Source organism: Vulpes vulpes, chromosome 3 (genome assembly GCF_048418805.1).
Source record: "Vulpes vulpes isolate BD-2025 chromosome 3, VulVul3, whole genome shotgun sequence".
Lineage (NCBI taxonomy): Eukaryota > Metazoa > Chordata > Mammalia > Carnivora > Canidae > Vulpes > Vulpes vulpes.
Genome location: NC_132782.1, coordinates 99,872,250 through 99,888,775, shown reverse-complemented (window position 1 = coordinate 99,888,775; position 16,526 = coordinate 99,872,250). Strand labels below are relative to the sequence as shown.

Below are 16,526 nucleotides of genomic sequence, written 5' to 3'. Positions count from 1 at the left end.
GAAATGAGGGCCTTGAGGTGGAAGCACAGGTGCTGTGGGACTCCAGAGGAGGGCAGGCACCCTGATCTGGGCAGTCAAAGGAGACTTCTTAGGGGAGGCAGTGTTGCAGCTTCCTGCATGAATAGAGGAGGTCCCAGGCACCAGCTCCTACCTAAAGGGGCTCAGACAGTCTGGAAGTTGCCACATTGTCACCTTTATTCAAGAGGAGCCAGACCTCACCTCGGGGAGCCCCCCTCTTCACTACTGTCAACCCCCCTACCCCATTGTCCCACAAGCCTCCAGGGAGCCATTGCACTGCCTGGTCTTGTTTGTAATCCACCCTGAGGTTGGCGCTTTTGCTGCACTTTTCGCTGGCGAGTCTGGCCTGTGTCTCATGCCCCCTTGTGTCCGCTCAGGGAACTGCAAGGCATCCTGGGGCACCTGCAGATGGTGGCACTCTTGGTTTCTGCAACAGGCTTATTTCAGACTTGCTAAATGCCAGACCCTGCAAAAAACTATCTCAGTTTCCTGATTCAATCATTCACACATGTATTAGGAACTTTCTACAAGCATAGTACAGGCTGTGCTGGGCACATTGGCATTTGTCAGTTTCATTTTATCCATCAATCAATTTTGTACACATTTATGCATTTATGTATTTAGCATTTTTAAAAACTAGGACTACCATGTGCCACACTGAGTCACATAATTCTTCAAGCATCCTTGACACCAAGGTAGGGCTTGAGGCATGGTAGTTTCTCAATTAAAGAGTGTTGAATAAATGAATGAACAAGTTAATGAATGAAGTAGATGATAGAAGCTAAAGTGTTTGGTAGTCACCCGGTCCCAAATCTGTCTTGTTTCATCATCTCCTACTCTCTCCTTTCTTGGCCTAGGACCCTGCTAAAATCATTCTAAAGTAGAAGATTGGGGTGGGAGATGGGATGTGGGGTTAGGAACTCACTCTCTGGTCTCTGGCAGTTTACGAACCATGCATCTCACTATCTCCTACCTCATGGTGCTTCTACGGCTCATCAACTAAGATGCAAGCTGTGGTGGAGGCAGCTATGTATTCACTAAATTTTTCCTTATGGACACAGATCAGGGCCATATTGCTCAGCCATTCAGTTGAGTGGGTCCACTTAGAATTTTGGTCAATGGAAAGAGATGTGACGTTTGCCACTCCCAAGCCTGGGTCATGAACATCAGTGGCAACCCTCTGCCTTCCTGCCCCAGCTGCTGGCTAGATACAGAAAATGGCAGGGAGCTCAGAAGCCCTAAGGGAAGGCAAAGCTGCAAGCTGAAAGGAACCTGGGTCCTTGATATTATGCCACTGAAATGCTGGTGTTTGTGTTTCCATAGCTAGCACTACTTTGATTGACACACAAGCATTAATTACCTTTGCAACTGATGGGTTCCGACCTGTTGCCTTCAAAGAACAGCTTCAACTCTGGGGCCTTCTTAACATCAAACTCCTTCTGAAGTTCCTTCTCGACTGTAATGTCCACTTTGCCAAAGCCGAGCCCATTCTTGCCTTTGCCCATGACTTCCACGGCTTTGCCCAACTCCTTAGCCAGGTTCCTGGATTGTTTGGAGGATGGGTTGTCTGAAAGAGCCAGTATAAATCAGAACTTGCTAGAGCCTCTCCCACTCCCCAACTCCCAAGGAGGAGGCTGGGTTTCTCCCACTTAGCTCCTGGGCCTTCCTCAGGCCCTGCTACAGTAGGTAAATTTTCAGCAATGTGACAGGATGCAAGGCACATATTTCATGAAATTGGCCATTTTGGAGGCACTTCAGGGAACTTTGGGCTCAGCAACACTGGAAGTAATACAACTTTGGGCAACTTGTTCCAAATCTGCGAGTCTCACTTTCTTCATGGGTAAAATGAGAAAAATTTTATCGACTACCCCATAGAGTTCTCAGCCAAGTAAGACTTACTTAACAATCAGTTATACAGTGCTTATCAATTTCTAAGAGGTTTCCGTGCATTGAGCCACCTAATCTTCTCAGCATTCCTATAGGGTAGGTGTGGTTATTATCTCAATTCCATAGATGAAAAAACTGATGGGAAGTAAAATGTCCTACTTGCCCAGGGCTATGTGGCAGTGAGACGTATAGCCAGGATCTGGAAGTACTCAATCGCCTCTCTAACCAACACTGGGTGTGTCAAACCCTCAGCATAGTGCCTGGCACATGATAAGGACCGCTGTTATTATTATTATTGTACAATTTCTGTGGTCAGAAGTTAGAGGAGAAAAGAATGAGGGAGCATGCGTGCCATCTGGTGGAAAGTCCCGGAGTTACAGGCCACGTTGAGCCCTTCCAATTGCCCTGTGGTTGCTTGTAATACATCAGGGGACTCTTAGTCTCAAATAAGGAAGTCAGGTGTGAGAAGAGGTTACAATGCTCCCCCACCTTCTCAGAGTCTTCCCCTTGGGGTAAGTGGTGTCTAAGAGACCTCACACTCTGGATTAGGATTCCTTGGCCCCTCCTATTCCTGGGTGCAGGGTGGGGGTTAGGAGTAGGGAGCCTCTTTCTGGAAAACCTCAGGGAGCTGGCATGGAATTCTGGCCCCCAAGCAGGCCTTCCTGGCCTAAATGAGAGAGGACTAAAAGGTGCTCACGTTTGCCTTCCTTTTTCCTGATGACCCTGAGAGATTGCAGGACCCTCCCTGCCTTGATGTCTGCGGCAGGTGGACTGAGCCAGGGCAAGGGGTCATTGATTCCCTCTCAAGCCAGAATGCATTGTGTCAGTCCCCACCCTTCTCCTCTGTCCATCTGGAGCACACTTGGAGAAAGTGCAAATCACCTCCACTGCCTGGGCAACTTCCAAGTCCAACAGAGAGGGCTTTTGTAAAGCAAAACCCAGAGAGCCAGCTCCAGGACAACTGGCACATGCCCCACCAGTCAGTCAGCACACCTGTTCCTGCAATGGAACACGAAAGTGAATGATTGTTTTCATTAAATTTCCAATCAATGCATAGGAAATGCTACTTTTTGCCTCTCCACTGCCTGCTTTGTCACCATCATTGTCTTTCATACCCCCCATCCATCATCACCAGCAGGCTCTGGCCTATTGCCAGCTGCTCTAGCCCTCAGGCCTCATCCCTTGGCTTCCTTGTGGATTTAGTCCTGCCTGACTCAGGGTTGCTGGTTGACATTGTGTCCAAAGCAGAGTCCCTAAGGCAAGCAGCTGAGAGCAAGAAAAACACATGGAATGATTGTCCAAATGGTGGAACTTTTAGAGCTTCCACACACAATCCAGTGCTCCTGAGTAGCTAGAATGAAAGTGAGAGAAATAGGCTGTGACAACGGGAATGCTGGGATCCTAAAGCTAGCTGGATAGGATCTAACAATAACAGTAATTGAGATTTATCCACCCATCCATCCATCCATCCATCCATCCAATTATTCATAATTCATTCAACAAATCTTTTCTGGAATCTACCATGTGCCAGACACTATTCTAGGTACTGGGGATTTAACAATCAACAGATCAACATCCCTGCTATTGTTGGAGAAGGCAGAAAATAAATAAGTAAAATATATACTATATAAGATGCTAAGTGCTATGGAGACAAAAGAAGCAGAGCTGGAGGTTAGGAGTGTTAGGAGGATTGAGTTTAAGTAGGGAGGCCAAAGGAGGCCTCATGGAGAAGAAACATTTTTTTTTTTTTGAGAAGAAACATTTTAATAAAGACTGAAGGAGGTGAGGGAGATGGAGGGACAGAGGCTATGTGGATATCTGGGGGGAGAGAGTTTCCAGGCACTTACGGTTCCCATAAGTGTAAAGGCCCTGAGGTGGGAGTATGTGCAGCATGTTTGAGGAATGACAAGAAGTCCATTTGGCCTGAAGCAGAATGAGGGACCTGGGGGTCAGACAATATAGGGCCTTACTGGCCACTAATAGATTTTGGCTCCTCTCTCTGAGGGTTGTGAAAAGATACTGGAGGGTTTGGGGCAGAATTAGATATGATCCTACTTACTTTGTACCTGGACTGTACTTAATGTTATATGAACACTAGAGTAAAAGGGAAAAAGAGTGGATCCAGGGAGACCAGTTGGAGGCCTCTGTAATAATCCAGGTGATAGACAGTACTGCCTTCAGCTGGGGTACTGGCTGTGGAAGGAGTGGGAAGTGGTCAGAGTCTGAGGGATTTTGGAGGAGATGAAAGGTGATAGATTGGATAGATGGGAGGAGATGAGAGATTAGATGTGAAGTATGAGTGAATGAGAGGAGTCAAGGATGACTGAGATTTTGACCAAAGCAGCCAGATGGCTGATGACGATGATGACGGTGATGATGGTGATGGTGACAGTAATGATACAAGGTAACAACAATGACAAGTTATCGAGCACTTACTGTGCCAACCATGTTGTGAAGCGTTACCTGCATTATCCTGGTTAATCCTTGAAACAACCTCTGAGTTACCTATCATTCCAGGTGAGGAATGTTACAGACAAGAAACAGAAGCCCAGGACACCTGGGTGGCTCAGTTGTTAAGCATTTGCCTTTGGCTCAGGTCATGATGCCGGGGTCCTGGGATTGAGCCCCATGTTGGGTTCTCTGCTCAGTGGGGAATCTGCTTCTCTCTCTCTCCGCCCCCCACTCATGCTCTCTTGCTATCTCTCTCTCAAATAAATAAATAAAATCTTAAAGAAAAAGAAACAGAAGCCAGAGGTCTTACAGCTAGTATGTGGTTAGGCTAAGACTCAATTCCGAGGCTGTCTGACCCCCAGATTCAGGCTCTGATGGACCACATGGGTAAGTTGGTCTAAAAAAGTTTCCTTTTTTCCTGGAGGGGAGAGATGGGGTGGGTTTTCCATCTCCCCTGCTCTGGGTGGTTTCCGTCAGAATAGGGAGAATCTGTAGAGACAAATCCACTCTTTATGATTTTCAGTCCTGCTTTCTGGTTTCTTTTTAAAACTTACAAATCGGTTTTAACTCTGGGGCTCTGCAAACCAAGTCTGTAAAGGTGGAATGAATGTATACACTTCTGAGGTCTTGGTACCTACGTCCTGCCCTGGCCAACTGGAAATGCCAGCTTGATTGGGGTATGGGAACAATTCTGATGTACATTGTTGCTTGGGCAGAGTGGAGCCCAGTGGGCTGTGGATGGGCAGGGAGTCCTCTGCTGGGAGGCTGAGAGCTCCTGCAAGGACAGCCATCTGTGGGTCCTAAGATGTGCAAAGTTCTGGCACAGAAGTGCCCCCAAAATATTAACCATTATGATGATATAGGTGGAGAACCCTTAATCTTGCCCTGAAATCATCTAACCTGCTCCCAGAATTCTTGCCTCTCTGCTTTAGAGGTACTTATTAAATGACCCTAGAGACAGCTCTTGATAAACCTCACTTTGACTTCTCCCCATTAAAGGTAGCTTACCCTTTTCTCCTTGCCTCACTCATGCACAACATTATGGGCTCATTTCAGTCATTCATTCTTTCAGCATCTCATGCAGGCCTACTAAGCACAATGCCAGATGTTAGTAATCAAGACATGAATGAGATTTGGCCCTGGTACCCCACCATGGAGCCCAGAAATTTGAAAGCAGTTCAATACAGTGTGATGAACTGATGAACGGAAGTGTACAGAGGGTTGCGTTAGCATGGGAGGACCTGCTAGCTAGTGCAAGTGGGAGTAAGGGTGGACACAGCCTCCTGACAAAGTGGCTTCATAAGTTTAAACCTCACAATCCAGGTGAGGAAGTGTAGGAAGGACACTATGGGCAGAGGAAATTTTAAGTGCAAAGGCCCTGAGGCTGAAGCCAGTGTGGCCTATCACAACCACAAACTACTCAGGAGCTAAAGCATAGCTCTCAAAAAAAGTGGGGAAGTTGGCTGAAGCTAGACCCAGTGGAGGACACTGTAGCCATGTTAAGGAGTTTGGGGTCTTAGAGAATCACTGAGGATTTTTAATCAGGAAGTAACCTGATCAGACTTGGCATTTTAGAAAAAAATATCTCTGGGTGCACTATAGGGACAGCATCAGAGGAAGTGGGCAGATGCTCTATGGGGTGCTATAGTATTTCAGGTAGGGAACACTGGCCAGAACAAAGGCAGTGGTAAGGGGGTGGGAAAACTGAAGATTGCAAAGGGCTTAAGGAGGTGGTATCAACAGAACCTGGTGATGAGTTGGATGGGAGAACAGAGAGTCAAGAATGATCTTGAGATTTCTGATTTTGACACCGGGTAGACAGAAGTGCTGTCAGCTAAGGCAGGGGATGAGAAAAAGCAAGTTGTAGGGAGCAAACTAAAAGTGCTGAGTGCTGTTTAAAATACATGTGGCATTTGAGACATGCCAAGTCAGGAACACGCAAGAGAAAAGTCCTACTGGTCATTGGCTCTTGAGCCTGGAGCCCTCAGAGAGCTAAGAAAGTGGGCAGCAACTAAGGATTTGAGAGAGGTACTATGCAGCATGTCCTTGGGACAATATTGGAAAAATTGTTTTTTGTAAAGAGCCTATTTATTCCTGGGGGGAGGGGGGAGAAAAACGTTTATAACGCTTTCCCCAACTGATGAGTTTTTCCAAAGGTCACTTTAGAAGGCCTGCCAGTTTTTGAGAACTCATTTTGATTTCAGTTGTGTATTGGAAGAAATCAGATATTCAAATGTAATGAGCCTGAGTGTCTCCTTTAGATAACAAAATCTCTGTTGGTGCTTAGTGTTGAAATACGGGCTAATGGGAATGCTTTAAATTTTAAGTATTCAAATTGGTTGTCATTGAATGTCATTAAAGAATGTAAAATTGAGGGCAGCCCTGATGGCTCAGTGGTTTAGCGCTGCCTCCAGCCCAGGGCCTGATCCTGGAGCTCCAGGATCAAGTCCCATGTCAGGCTCCCTGCATGGAGCCTGCTTCTCCCTCTGCCAGTGTCTCTGTCTCTCTCTCTCTCTCTCTCTCTCTCTCCATCTCTCTCTCGAATAAATAAATAAATAAAATCTTAAAAAAAAAAAAAAGAATGTAAAATTGATTGGATCTCTCTGTAGCCCCAGGTTCAGTGTCAATCCCTGAGTTATAAGATGTCAGTTAAAACCCCAAAGAGCCATGGATTTCCCCCCTTTTGCCCTAATTAAAACAGAGCAGCCACTGGGCAGAGATTTGCTTTCTCATGTGGGGAGGATAGGTTCTTCCTTCTTGTCTACCTGCTGCATCATTTTTGGAAGGGTAAATGTGCATTGTGTCATGCAAAGTGTGTGGCTCTAAGTCCTTCAACATTGAGGGTCCAGGATCAGAGATTAGGACCACAGCAAAAAAGAGAAGATGGATATCCTTCTTGGATGTCTGACCTGGGCAAACCATTAGCTTACAATTCTTTTTTTTTTTTAATTTTTAAAAAGATTTTATTTATTCATGAGACACACACACACACACACACACACACAGAGAGAGAGAGAGAGAGAGAGAGAGAGGCAGAGACACAGGCAGGTGGAGAAGCAGGCTCCATGCAGGGAGCCTGATGTGGGACTTGATCGCGCATCTCCAGGATCACACCCTGGGCTACAGGCGGCACTAAACCGCACTGCCACCTGGGCTGTCCTATCTTAAGATTCTATAGCAGGCAGAGTAGACCTGCAGGATTCTCAGCAGTTCCCCGAAGAAACCATGAAACCGATTCGTAAGTGGTGGCCCCTTTCCTAGAGTGGATGAGGGACATGTAGAATCAGCTAGAGGAGTCAATCAGCAAAGTAGAAACACCTGCCCTGCTCACAGGCTTGTGTAAAGAGAATGTCCCAAACCAGATCACCCTCCCACACACACACACACACACAAGGTCTTGTTTCATAGGCTTGAAGGCAAATCCAGCATGCACCCTGGTACAATGAAAGAAACCATTAACAGACTGGGCTAGATGGAGATCAGAAGCTTGGAACTATTTTGATGGAATTTTATGTATCAGGCATGCTCTATATTGGATGGAAGCAAAAATGACCCAATCGGATTTTCCCTTCTGGGAACTATCAAGGTTAAAGGCACAAAAAGAATGTTTAAGCTTTTGCACAGCAAAGGATACAGTCAACAAAACTAAAAGACAACCTACAGAATGGGAGAAGATATTTGCAAATGACATATCAGATAAAGGGCTAGTTTCCAAAATCTATAAAGAACTTATTAAACTCAACACCAAAGAAACAAACAATCCAATCATGAAATGGGCAAAAGACATGAAGAGAAATCTCACAGAGGAAGACATAAACATGGCCAACAAGCACATGAGAAAATGCTCTGCATCACTTGCCATCAGGGAAATACAAATCAAAACCACAATGAGATACCACCTCACACCAGTGAGAATGGGGAAAATTAACAAGGCAGGAAACAACAAATGTTGGAGAGGATGCGGAGAAAAGGGAACCCTCTTACACTGTTGGTGGGAATGTGAACTGGTGCAGCCACTCTGGAAACTGTGTGGAGGTTCCTCAAAGAGTTAAAAATAGACCTGCCCTACGACCCAGCAATTGCACTGTTGGGGATTTACCCCAAAGATTCAGATGCAATGAAACGTCGGGACACCTGCACCCCGATGTTTCTAGCAGCAATGGCCACAATAGCCAAACTGTGGAAGGAGCCTCGGTGTCCATCGAAAGATGAATGGATAAAGAAGATGTGGTTTATGTATACAATGGAATATTACTCAGCAATTAGAAACAACAAATACCCACCATTTGCTTCAACGTGGATGGAACTGGAGGGTATTATGCTGAGTGAAATAAGTCAATCGGAGAAGGACAGTGTATGTTCTCATTCATTTGGGGAATATAAATAATAGTGAAAGGGAATATAAAGGAAGGGAGAAGAAATGTTGGGAAATATCAGGAAGGAAGACAGAACATAAAGACTCCTAACTCGGGGAAACGAACTAGGGGTGGTGGAAGGGGAGGAGGGCGGGTGTTGGAGGGGAATGGGTGATGGGCACTGAGGTGGACACTTGACGGGATGAGCACTGGGTGTTTTTCTGTATGTTGGTAAATTGAACACCAATAAAAATTAATTAAAAAAAAAAAAAGAATGTTTTTGTTCCATGTTGTATGAAGTGACTGCACAAGCCAGCTGAGGAGGCTCTGGGACCCAGGGCAACCACGTTGTTGAAGACCTGATTTTCAGACAAGGGGACACAGACTCATGCTGCAGTGGTGAGGCAAGGAGTGTGACTGTGTGGGGTTGGCTGGGCAGGGATGTGACAAACTGACAGAATGTTTTCAGGTCAAAAGGGAAAATCATGACTCAGTTCCAGCCAGTTGTTACATTGCAAGAATGTGGGCCTGTGCCTCTAGATCTTCTGTTTCTTCAAAAGCAGATGTAAATTCCACTTTAACTGTGAAATGTTTCCATTTTTAAAACACTGTGTGACCCAAACATAACCTACCTGCTGGCCATCTTCAATCCATGGACTGCCTGTTACATCCTTGATTTCAGTGTTATGGGAAAGAAGAGGAGGCATAAAGAACTGAGAAGTGAGCCAGAGAGATCAAAGGAAACCAGACGAGAATGGGCAGAGGGTCTCAGTTTGGGGGTGCAGAGAGATCAAGGAAGGTGAGGACTGACAAGTGCCTATTGGATTTGGGAACCTAGTGTCCTTGGAACATTAACCGGAGCAAACAGTCCATAAAGTCAACCCATTGCAGGAAACAATTGTTGACATTCCTGCCCAGAAAAGAAACCTATTTCTGTTGGCTCAGTGTCTGGAAAGAGCTCACACCACCTGGCTGCCTCTCAGCCACCTCAGCTTCAGGTTGTGTTAGAATCAAAGGCCGTTTCAAGGCTTCTATGAGGTACAGTGTGATTAAGGCAGATAATGCCATGTGTTCCCCAAACCCTGTTTCTTTTTCCTCTTCATTTACACTGCTGGACTTCATTTCCCAGCCTCTCTTACAGAGCTGTGGCCAATGAAACATGGGCAGAAGTGGTGTTACACATGCTTCTTACCCTATAATGTCCATGTGACTCAACTGTGACTCTTACCCAGTAGGTCTAGAGCAAGGCCTGGTATTTTGCAATCCCAATGAGCTTTTAAGTGATGCTGGCACTGCTGGTCCACAGACCACACTTCAGGTAACACTGATGTGAATGCACCATTCCCAGGGCTGGCCTGGCCCAGAAGCATGTCCTCTATCTTTCAATCCATTTACTGGCTGGAGGCAGAGGACTCAGTAGAGTACTCTAGGCCTTAAGGAATGCTTGAGTCACTTGATGGAAGGAGACTGGGTGCCTGAATGACTATATGGAGCAAAGCTCCTCTGCAGACCTGCCTGAGACTAAGATTTAAGAAATCAACCTTTACAAACTTAGATTTGGGAGTTTGTATAGCACTTACTTCCCCTAACACAGTGATCTTTAAAATATGTAGTAAAAAAAATTAAAAAAAATATATAATCAAAATCAGAATGATGAGGGGCGCCCAGGTGGCTCAGTTGGTTAAATGTCTGACTCTTGATCTCGGTTCAGGTCATGATCTCAGAATCGTGAGGCTAAGCCCCACCTTGGGCTACATGCTGGGCATGGAATCTGCCTAGGATTCTCTATGTCCTTCTGCCCCTCCTCCTGCTTGCTCATGCTCTCTCTCTCTCTCTATATATATATATATATTTTTTTTAAGATTTTATTTATTTATAGACAGAGAGAGAGAGAGACACACAGACAGAGGGAGAGGGAGAAGCAGGCTCCATGCAGGGAGCCTGACACGGGACTCGATCCCGGGCCTCCAGGATCACACCCCAGGCTGCAGGCGGTGCCAAACCGCTGTGCCACTGGGGCTGTCCTACATATATTTTTTTAAAAAATCAGAACAATGAAAGCATTTGGGTGCAAAAGTGGACCATCAATCTTTGAATTTATTTCATTATAGGACTTCATTCATCTACCATTAAAAATAGAACTATAATATGCAAAAAACCAATAAGATATTTGGCACCTTTAAGTTAGCCTACAACCTTGAATCTTGTGGCAAATGCTATGAAGCAACCATTCCCAACCTCTTTGCCCCCTGGACCATAGAGATAGAGACCTGAAACATTCACCATTTCAGATGCCTCCGTTGGGAACAGCCATGGCCTCATTCTAGCCATGGAATATTCTCTAACACAGAACAGAAGTCACTGGTGGGGCTTCTGGAAAAGTTTTGGTTTTTTTCAAGGGATATATACTTGGCTGACACATATTTTGTCCTTTTACTATTTGCTTGTCCCTCCTTTTCCCTAGAAAAATGCACAATACAATGCAAGAGGTGCCCAGCCATCTTGTGACCATGAGCTACAACATGTCAGGTATTATGGAGCAAGAAGACAGAAGGAGCCTGTGTCCTTGAGACCATAAAGCTGCTTGGACAGCCATTGACTGCCTATCCCTGGTCTACATATGAGTACAGGAGATAAATCTTGGATTTAAGTCATGATTAGCAGATTCTTTATTCCTTAAAGTTGAACTCAGTCATAATTGATAGAAAGTTTATGATCGGTTTTGTGCCCCAGGGCCACAGGAGGATCAGGACTCATTTACTGAGTCCAAGTGCCAGATCCTTCATAGATACTCTCAGTCAACCCTCATTATGACTCCGCCATTTATCTTATTCCTACTCTGGAGATGAAAGTGAGACACAAAGACCCAAAGCCATAAGTCTAGGTCATAGCAGTATTGGGTGTCACATTCAGGCTTGCCTGACTCCCAAACCCATGGACTTTACCCCAAACTTTGACATCATTTACAGACTTTAAAAGTGTGTGGGTGATTCAAGTTTAAAAAAACACTTTAGGATTTACCAGCACTTGGCATGTGGTCTTTGATAATTATTGATATCAACAATGATAGATTTCCAGAGTGCTTACTCCACTGCTCTGGCTAAAGATTGCCCATCACTGGGCGTCACTGGGTGGCCAAATAGCAAAGATTTCTCTCACTTCAGGCCAAACTTCAAGGTTCAAGATGCATTTGCATTGGCATGGAGGCCTGTGTGCATTCTTGGATACAAGGATGCAGGATCCAAGCCCGAGGAGGCTTCTCAGCTGGTTTGCCACCAGAAGAACCATTTCTAAGGACAAGTCCAAGCTATCACTTTCCATAAGGCCCCCAATGTATACAATTTAGACTATCCTAATGGCATGAATATTGTTGTAAAGAGTTTCTCATATTTTGTGACATTCCTGGCTTCCACTACAAAGTCTTTGAGAGCAGAAACCAAGGCCCCTGTTTTCTGGGGCTCCCATAGGGTCCGTCCAAGGCCTGGCACTGAGCAGAGCTGAGTAAAAATGGGGTGAATCAGGATGCAATCATAACAGTTTCAGCCCAATGAATGCTCCCTACGCACTAATGACTGCATATTTGAGCCCATTTTCATCACCACAACAACCTGCAAGGGAAAAATCATTATGCTTTTGTGCAGATGGGAGGAATCTAATGATGATGATAAAGAGAATGACAGCCAATACATTCTTAAGCTCTTATCATGCACCAGGCACTGTGCTAAGCACCCCAGGAATTATATCGTATTATCAAATTCTCCATTTCACATCCAAGTAAAGAGAAGCTCAGAGTGATCAAGGTCACCTGCTCAAGGCCACGTGGCCCATAAGTGACAGAGCCCAGCATTTGAGCCGAGGGCCATGAACCTCTAAAACTGAACTTCATCCCAGTAAATGCATTGGTCAGACTGGAGAGAACAGGAAGCCCGTGAGGGGTCTGGGTTCAAGGAAAGAAAACTGACAGAGGGAAGAAAAGGCCACCAGAGCAGCAACCAAGAAGAAGGGAGGAGAATGCCAGGGGAGGGGTGCATGGAAAGGGGCAGAAACCAAGAAGGGGCCGCACCCACCCTGCCCCACCTTGCCTAGCTCTGGAAGCTCAGGCCCTGCTTGGCCTCCAGGCCTGCTAGTCAGGTCAGGTACATCCTGGAAGCAGGTCTTGGGGACTGATATAGCCAGACACTTCCCAGAAAAGGCTCCACAGGATTCTAGAATCTGGTGTTCTCATCTGCCTTCTGCACCCTTGCAATCCTTGCAAGTGGGAGCAGGTGTAGCACAGGGTCTGTGGTTCCCACTTGTGAGCAGGTTTCAGATACACATGGTGATCTGTAAATCTTTGCTCAAGAGCTTGCCTGTACCTGCCATCATTTATTGTTCTCTGGTTGTGTTCCAGCTACTTGACATACTATCTCATCTAACCTTTACAACAATCCAGTATGGTCATGATGCTCATGCCCATTTTACAAAGAGGAAAGTTGAGTTTCAGAATGTAAAGATACCTAAGAATAAATCTTGGCTTTTTACCTTCAGTGAGATTGAGGAGCAACATATAAATCAAGACTAAAGTGGAAACGTAGTATCTTGCAAATTGTTTAACCTCCCTGGACCTCAGGATTCTCATCTGGAAATTGGGAATGATAGTATATACATATTATTTTTAAGTATGTCAATAACGTGTTCTTGTGTGGTTAGCAATATATAAAACTCCTCTGGCTACCAGGAGCAAGGAGGCAGATCTTGTCCCCTCCCCATCGCCTGCCACCCAGGAGTCAGGGATACTCACGGAAAAGCACCATGAGGAAACGAGTCTGGTTCAGCATCTGGATTAGGCCAGGAGGTGTTAGCACTAACAGGTTGCCTTCCTCCACGATATGCAAGGGCTGGGATATGTTGATGCTGGCTTCCCTAAAATCCTCCTCTGGCAAGCCCTGGACAGTGGAGACGCAAATGGCCACTAGCAGCAGGGCCATCCATAGCAGCTTCATGGCTGTCCTTCAGGGGTACAAAGAACAGGAGCCCTTATCAACACCGGTGGCAGGGCACCATGTTATTACTCCATTCCCCACCCTTCCCTGCCCAGCCAGTTTATGTATAGAGAACATGGCCTGAGCAGGCCCACGGCCTCCCGAGCAGTGCCCACAGCTTGGCAGGGCACTGGAAGAGGCAAAGTGTTAGCTTACCCTCAGCCCCTGTGTAAACTGCACAGGGATAGCTCAAAGCAGGGCCCCACTCAGAACAACAAGAATCCTATTCACAGGCCAGTCACTTGAGCCCACGGGCTCCCCCAGACAATAGGTGAGACTTTTGCAGAGAGGAGTCCCAATCCAAAGTCCTAGGGTGAGCCTTTGGGCCACAGAGATGACTGGTCCAATTCTCCATCACAGCGTCTGCTTCATGCTCCTCCAGCTCCTGCTTGAATGCCCCTTATGATGGGACACTCACTTCCCATTCACATCCCCATTTGATACTTGAAAAAATTTTCTCAACAGTAAATATTTCTTTTAAAACTTATAAGTAACATTTGTAAAAATTCCAAACAATATAATAAAAATATGTTAAGTACAAAATAAAATCTCTCATAATCCTTTCTGAAGAAGCTACTATTAACAGTTTGAAATGAATTCTTATACATATTGAAAATTCCTATATATGCACATTCAAACGTACAATTTTTTTTTAATTTTTATTTTTTATTTATGATAGTCAGAGAGAGAGAGAGAGGCAGAGACACAGGCAGAGGGAGAAGCAGGCTCCATGCACCGGGAGCCCGACGTGGGATTCGATCCCCGGTCTCCAGGATCGCGCCCTGGGCCAAAGGCAGGCGCCAAACCGCTGCGCCACCCAGGGATCCCTCAAACGTACAATTTTAAGCATAAATGGAGTCAGCTAATGCATACTGTTCAGTGTTCTGATTTTCTTAATAATATGAAATATATCACATATATCCTATAAAAGTATAAAAATACATTTTAAATCTATGGCATGATTTCCTTTCCTAATTCTTTCCTTTTTTTTTTCTTCCTTCCTTTCTCTCTTTTTTGTCTTTCTTTCCTTCTCTTTCTTTTTCTTTCTTTTTTTTTTCTTTACTATTTTTAATTGTTAGAATGGTCTGGGTCAGAAGCTGCCCTTCTGTAAGCTCCACTTTCCCTAATTATGTCTTCTTTAACAATTTAGAGCATAGAATCACATCCTCAGATCTTCATAAGTACTCCTCAGGCATAGAGCTGTTTCTCTGTGTAGCATAGACTATATGAGTGTCTTACATAAGAAGACCGATAGCAGTATATTCTAGGTCACACCTTCAGATTAAATTTATAGGGATCTTAACTTCTTTGTTGACTGCTGTAGTCCTAGCACTTGTCATTTATGGTAAGAAAATGAATGAGTGACACAAACAAATACATGAAGGAATGAATAAACACTTGGTATTTGCCAAATATGTTTGTCAAACTACCTGAAGTTTCTAAAAATTGACCTAATGTAAATTTTTTTTGCCTAAAATATAGAGAATTGTGACCAATTCTGGCACTAAAATTTATAAGTACTTATAGCTAAACATGCTTCTCATGTGCCAGGCACTGGTCTAGTGCTTTTCATACCATCACATCTCTTTTGACAAATTATGAGGTAGGAATAGTACTATTGTACCCCTCATTTAATGAGTATAAAATAAGGCACTGAGAGGTTAAATCATTTGCCCAGCATCACACAGCTAATAGGTATAGAGGCTTTATTTATTTATTTATTTATTTATTTATTTATTTATTTTTAAAATTCTTTATTTGAGCTCAATTTAGTTATAGTTATAGTTAACATATAGTGTTTTATAGTTTTGGAGGTAGAATTTAGTGATTCATCAGTTGCATATAATACCCAGTGCTCATTGCATCACATGCCCTCTTTATGCCCATCACCCAGTTATCCCATCCCTCACCTCTCTTCCCTCTAGCAACCCTCAGTTTGTTTCCTAGAGTTCAGTGTCTCCTTTGTTCTGCCTTGGGTGAATCCTTTCAATGCCTGGGCCACCAGCTTCCACCCGAGCATCGCCCCACATTTGGGGGCAGGCAACCTAGTTACAGAATCCATGCACCTAACCACAATGATGTAGTGCCTCTCTAGTGCCCACTGCAAAACGGATGCAGTGAACAGGGGCGCCTGGGTTGCAAAATCGATTAAACGTCTGAGTGTTGGTTTTAGCTCAGGTCATGATCTCATGTGTCAGGAGACTGAGTCCCACATGGGGCTCCAAACTCAGTGCAGAGTCTGCTTGTCCCTCTTTCTTTCCCTTTGCCCCTACCCCCAACCCCTCCCCCTGCTCTCATGTGAGAGCTCTCTAAAATAAATAAATAAAACATTCTTTTAAAAAATGGATGCTGTGAAAAATATTTTGAGACATTAGCAGAGCCCCTCCCCACCCCCCACCCTGATACCCTCTACTCTCCATCGTCCAATTGAGTCCTGCCTCAGGAGGGGTCGGGTGAGGCTGCAACAGAGAACAGAATCAGATTTTTGATTAGGGGTTGCAAAACAGGTTTTTGAAACTGATAGCAGGGACCAGGCACTCCTGTTTCCTTTGGAAACTTCTTTTATCTCTACCCCCACCAAGATATATGTTAGCAATCATCTCCCTAGCATATGAGTTACCAATATACATCTGAAGGGTCTCATGACTGAGGCTTTACTAGACAGTAATAAATGATCTTTTCCTAACAATAGCTAGCCCCATCAAGGTCCTGGGGACCTTGCTTCCAAGATTCCTTAGAGACACAGGCTGTCCCTAACCTTCTCCCAACTTGAAAAGTATATAATTGACCATCC

General features: G+C 44.9%; 1 protein-coding gene across 1 annotated transcript in view; it reads right to left on the bottom strand.

Annotated features, from left to right (window-relative positions):
• The window catches only part of PDILT (protein disulfide isomerase like, testis expressed), a 36,821-nt gene that overhangs the window by 20,083 nt on the left and 212 nt on the right, over window positions 1-16,526 (bottom strand). The window contains exons 2-3 of the mRNA XM_026002983.2: window positions 13,492-13,700; window positions 1,379-1,585 (exon numbers count right to left, since the gene is read on the bottom strand). Of these exons, the coding sequence (XP_025858768.1) occupies window positions 1,379-1,585; window positions 13,492-13,693 (409 nt within the window). The 5' untranslated portion in view covers window positions 13,694-13,700. The remainder of the gene's footprint in view (window positions 1-1,378; window positions 1,586-13,491; window positions 13,701-16,526) is intronic.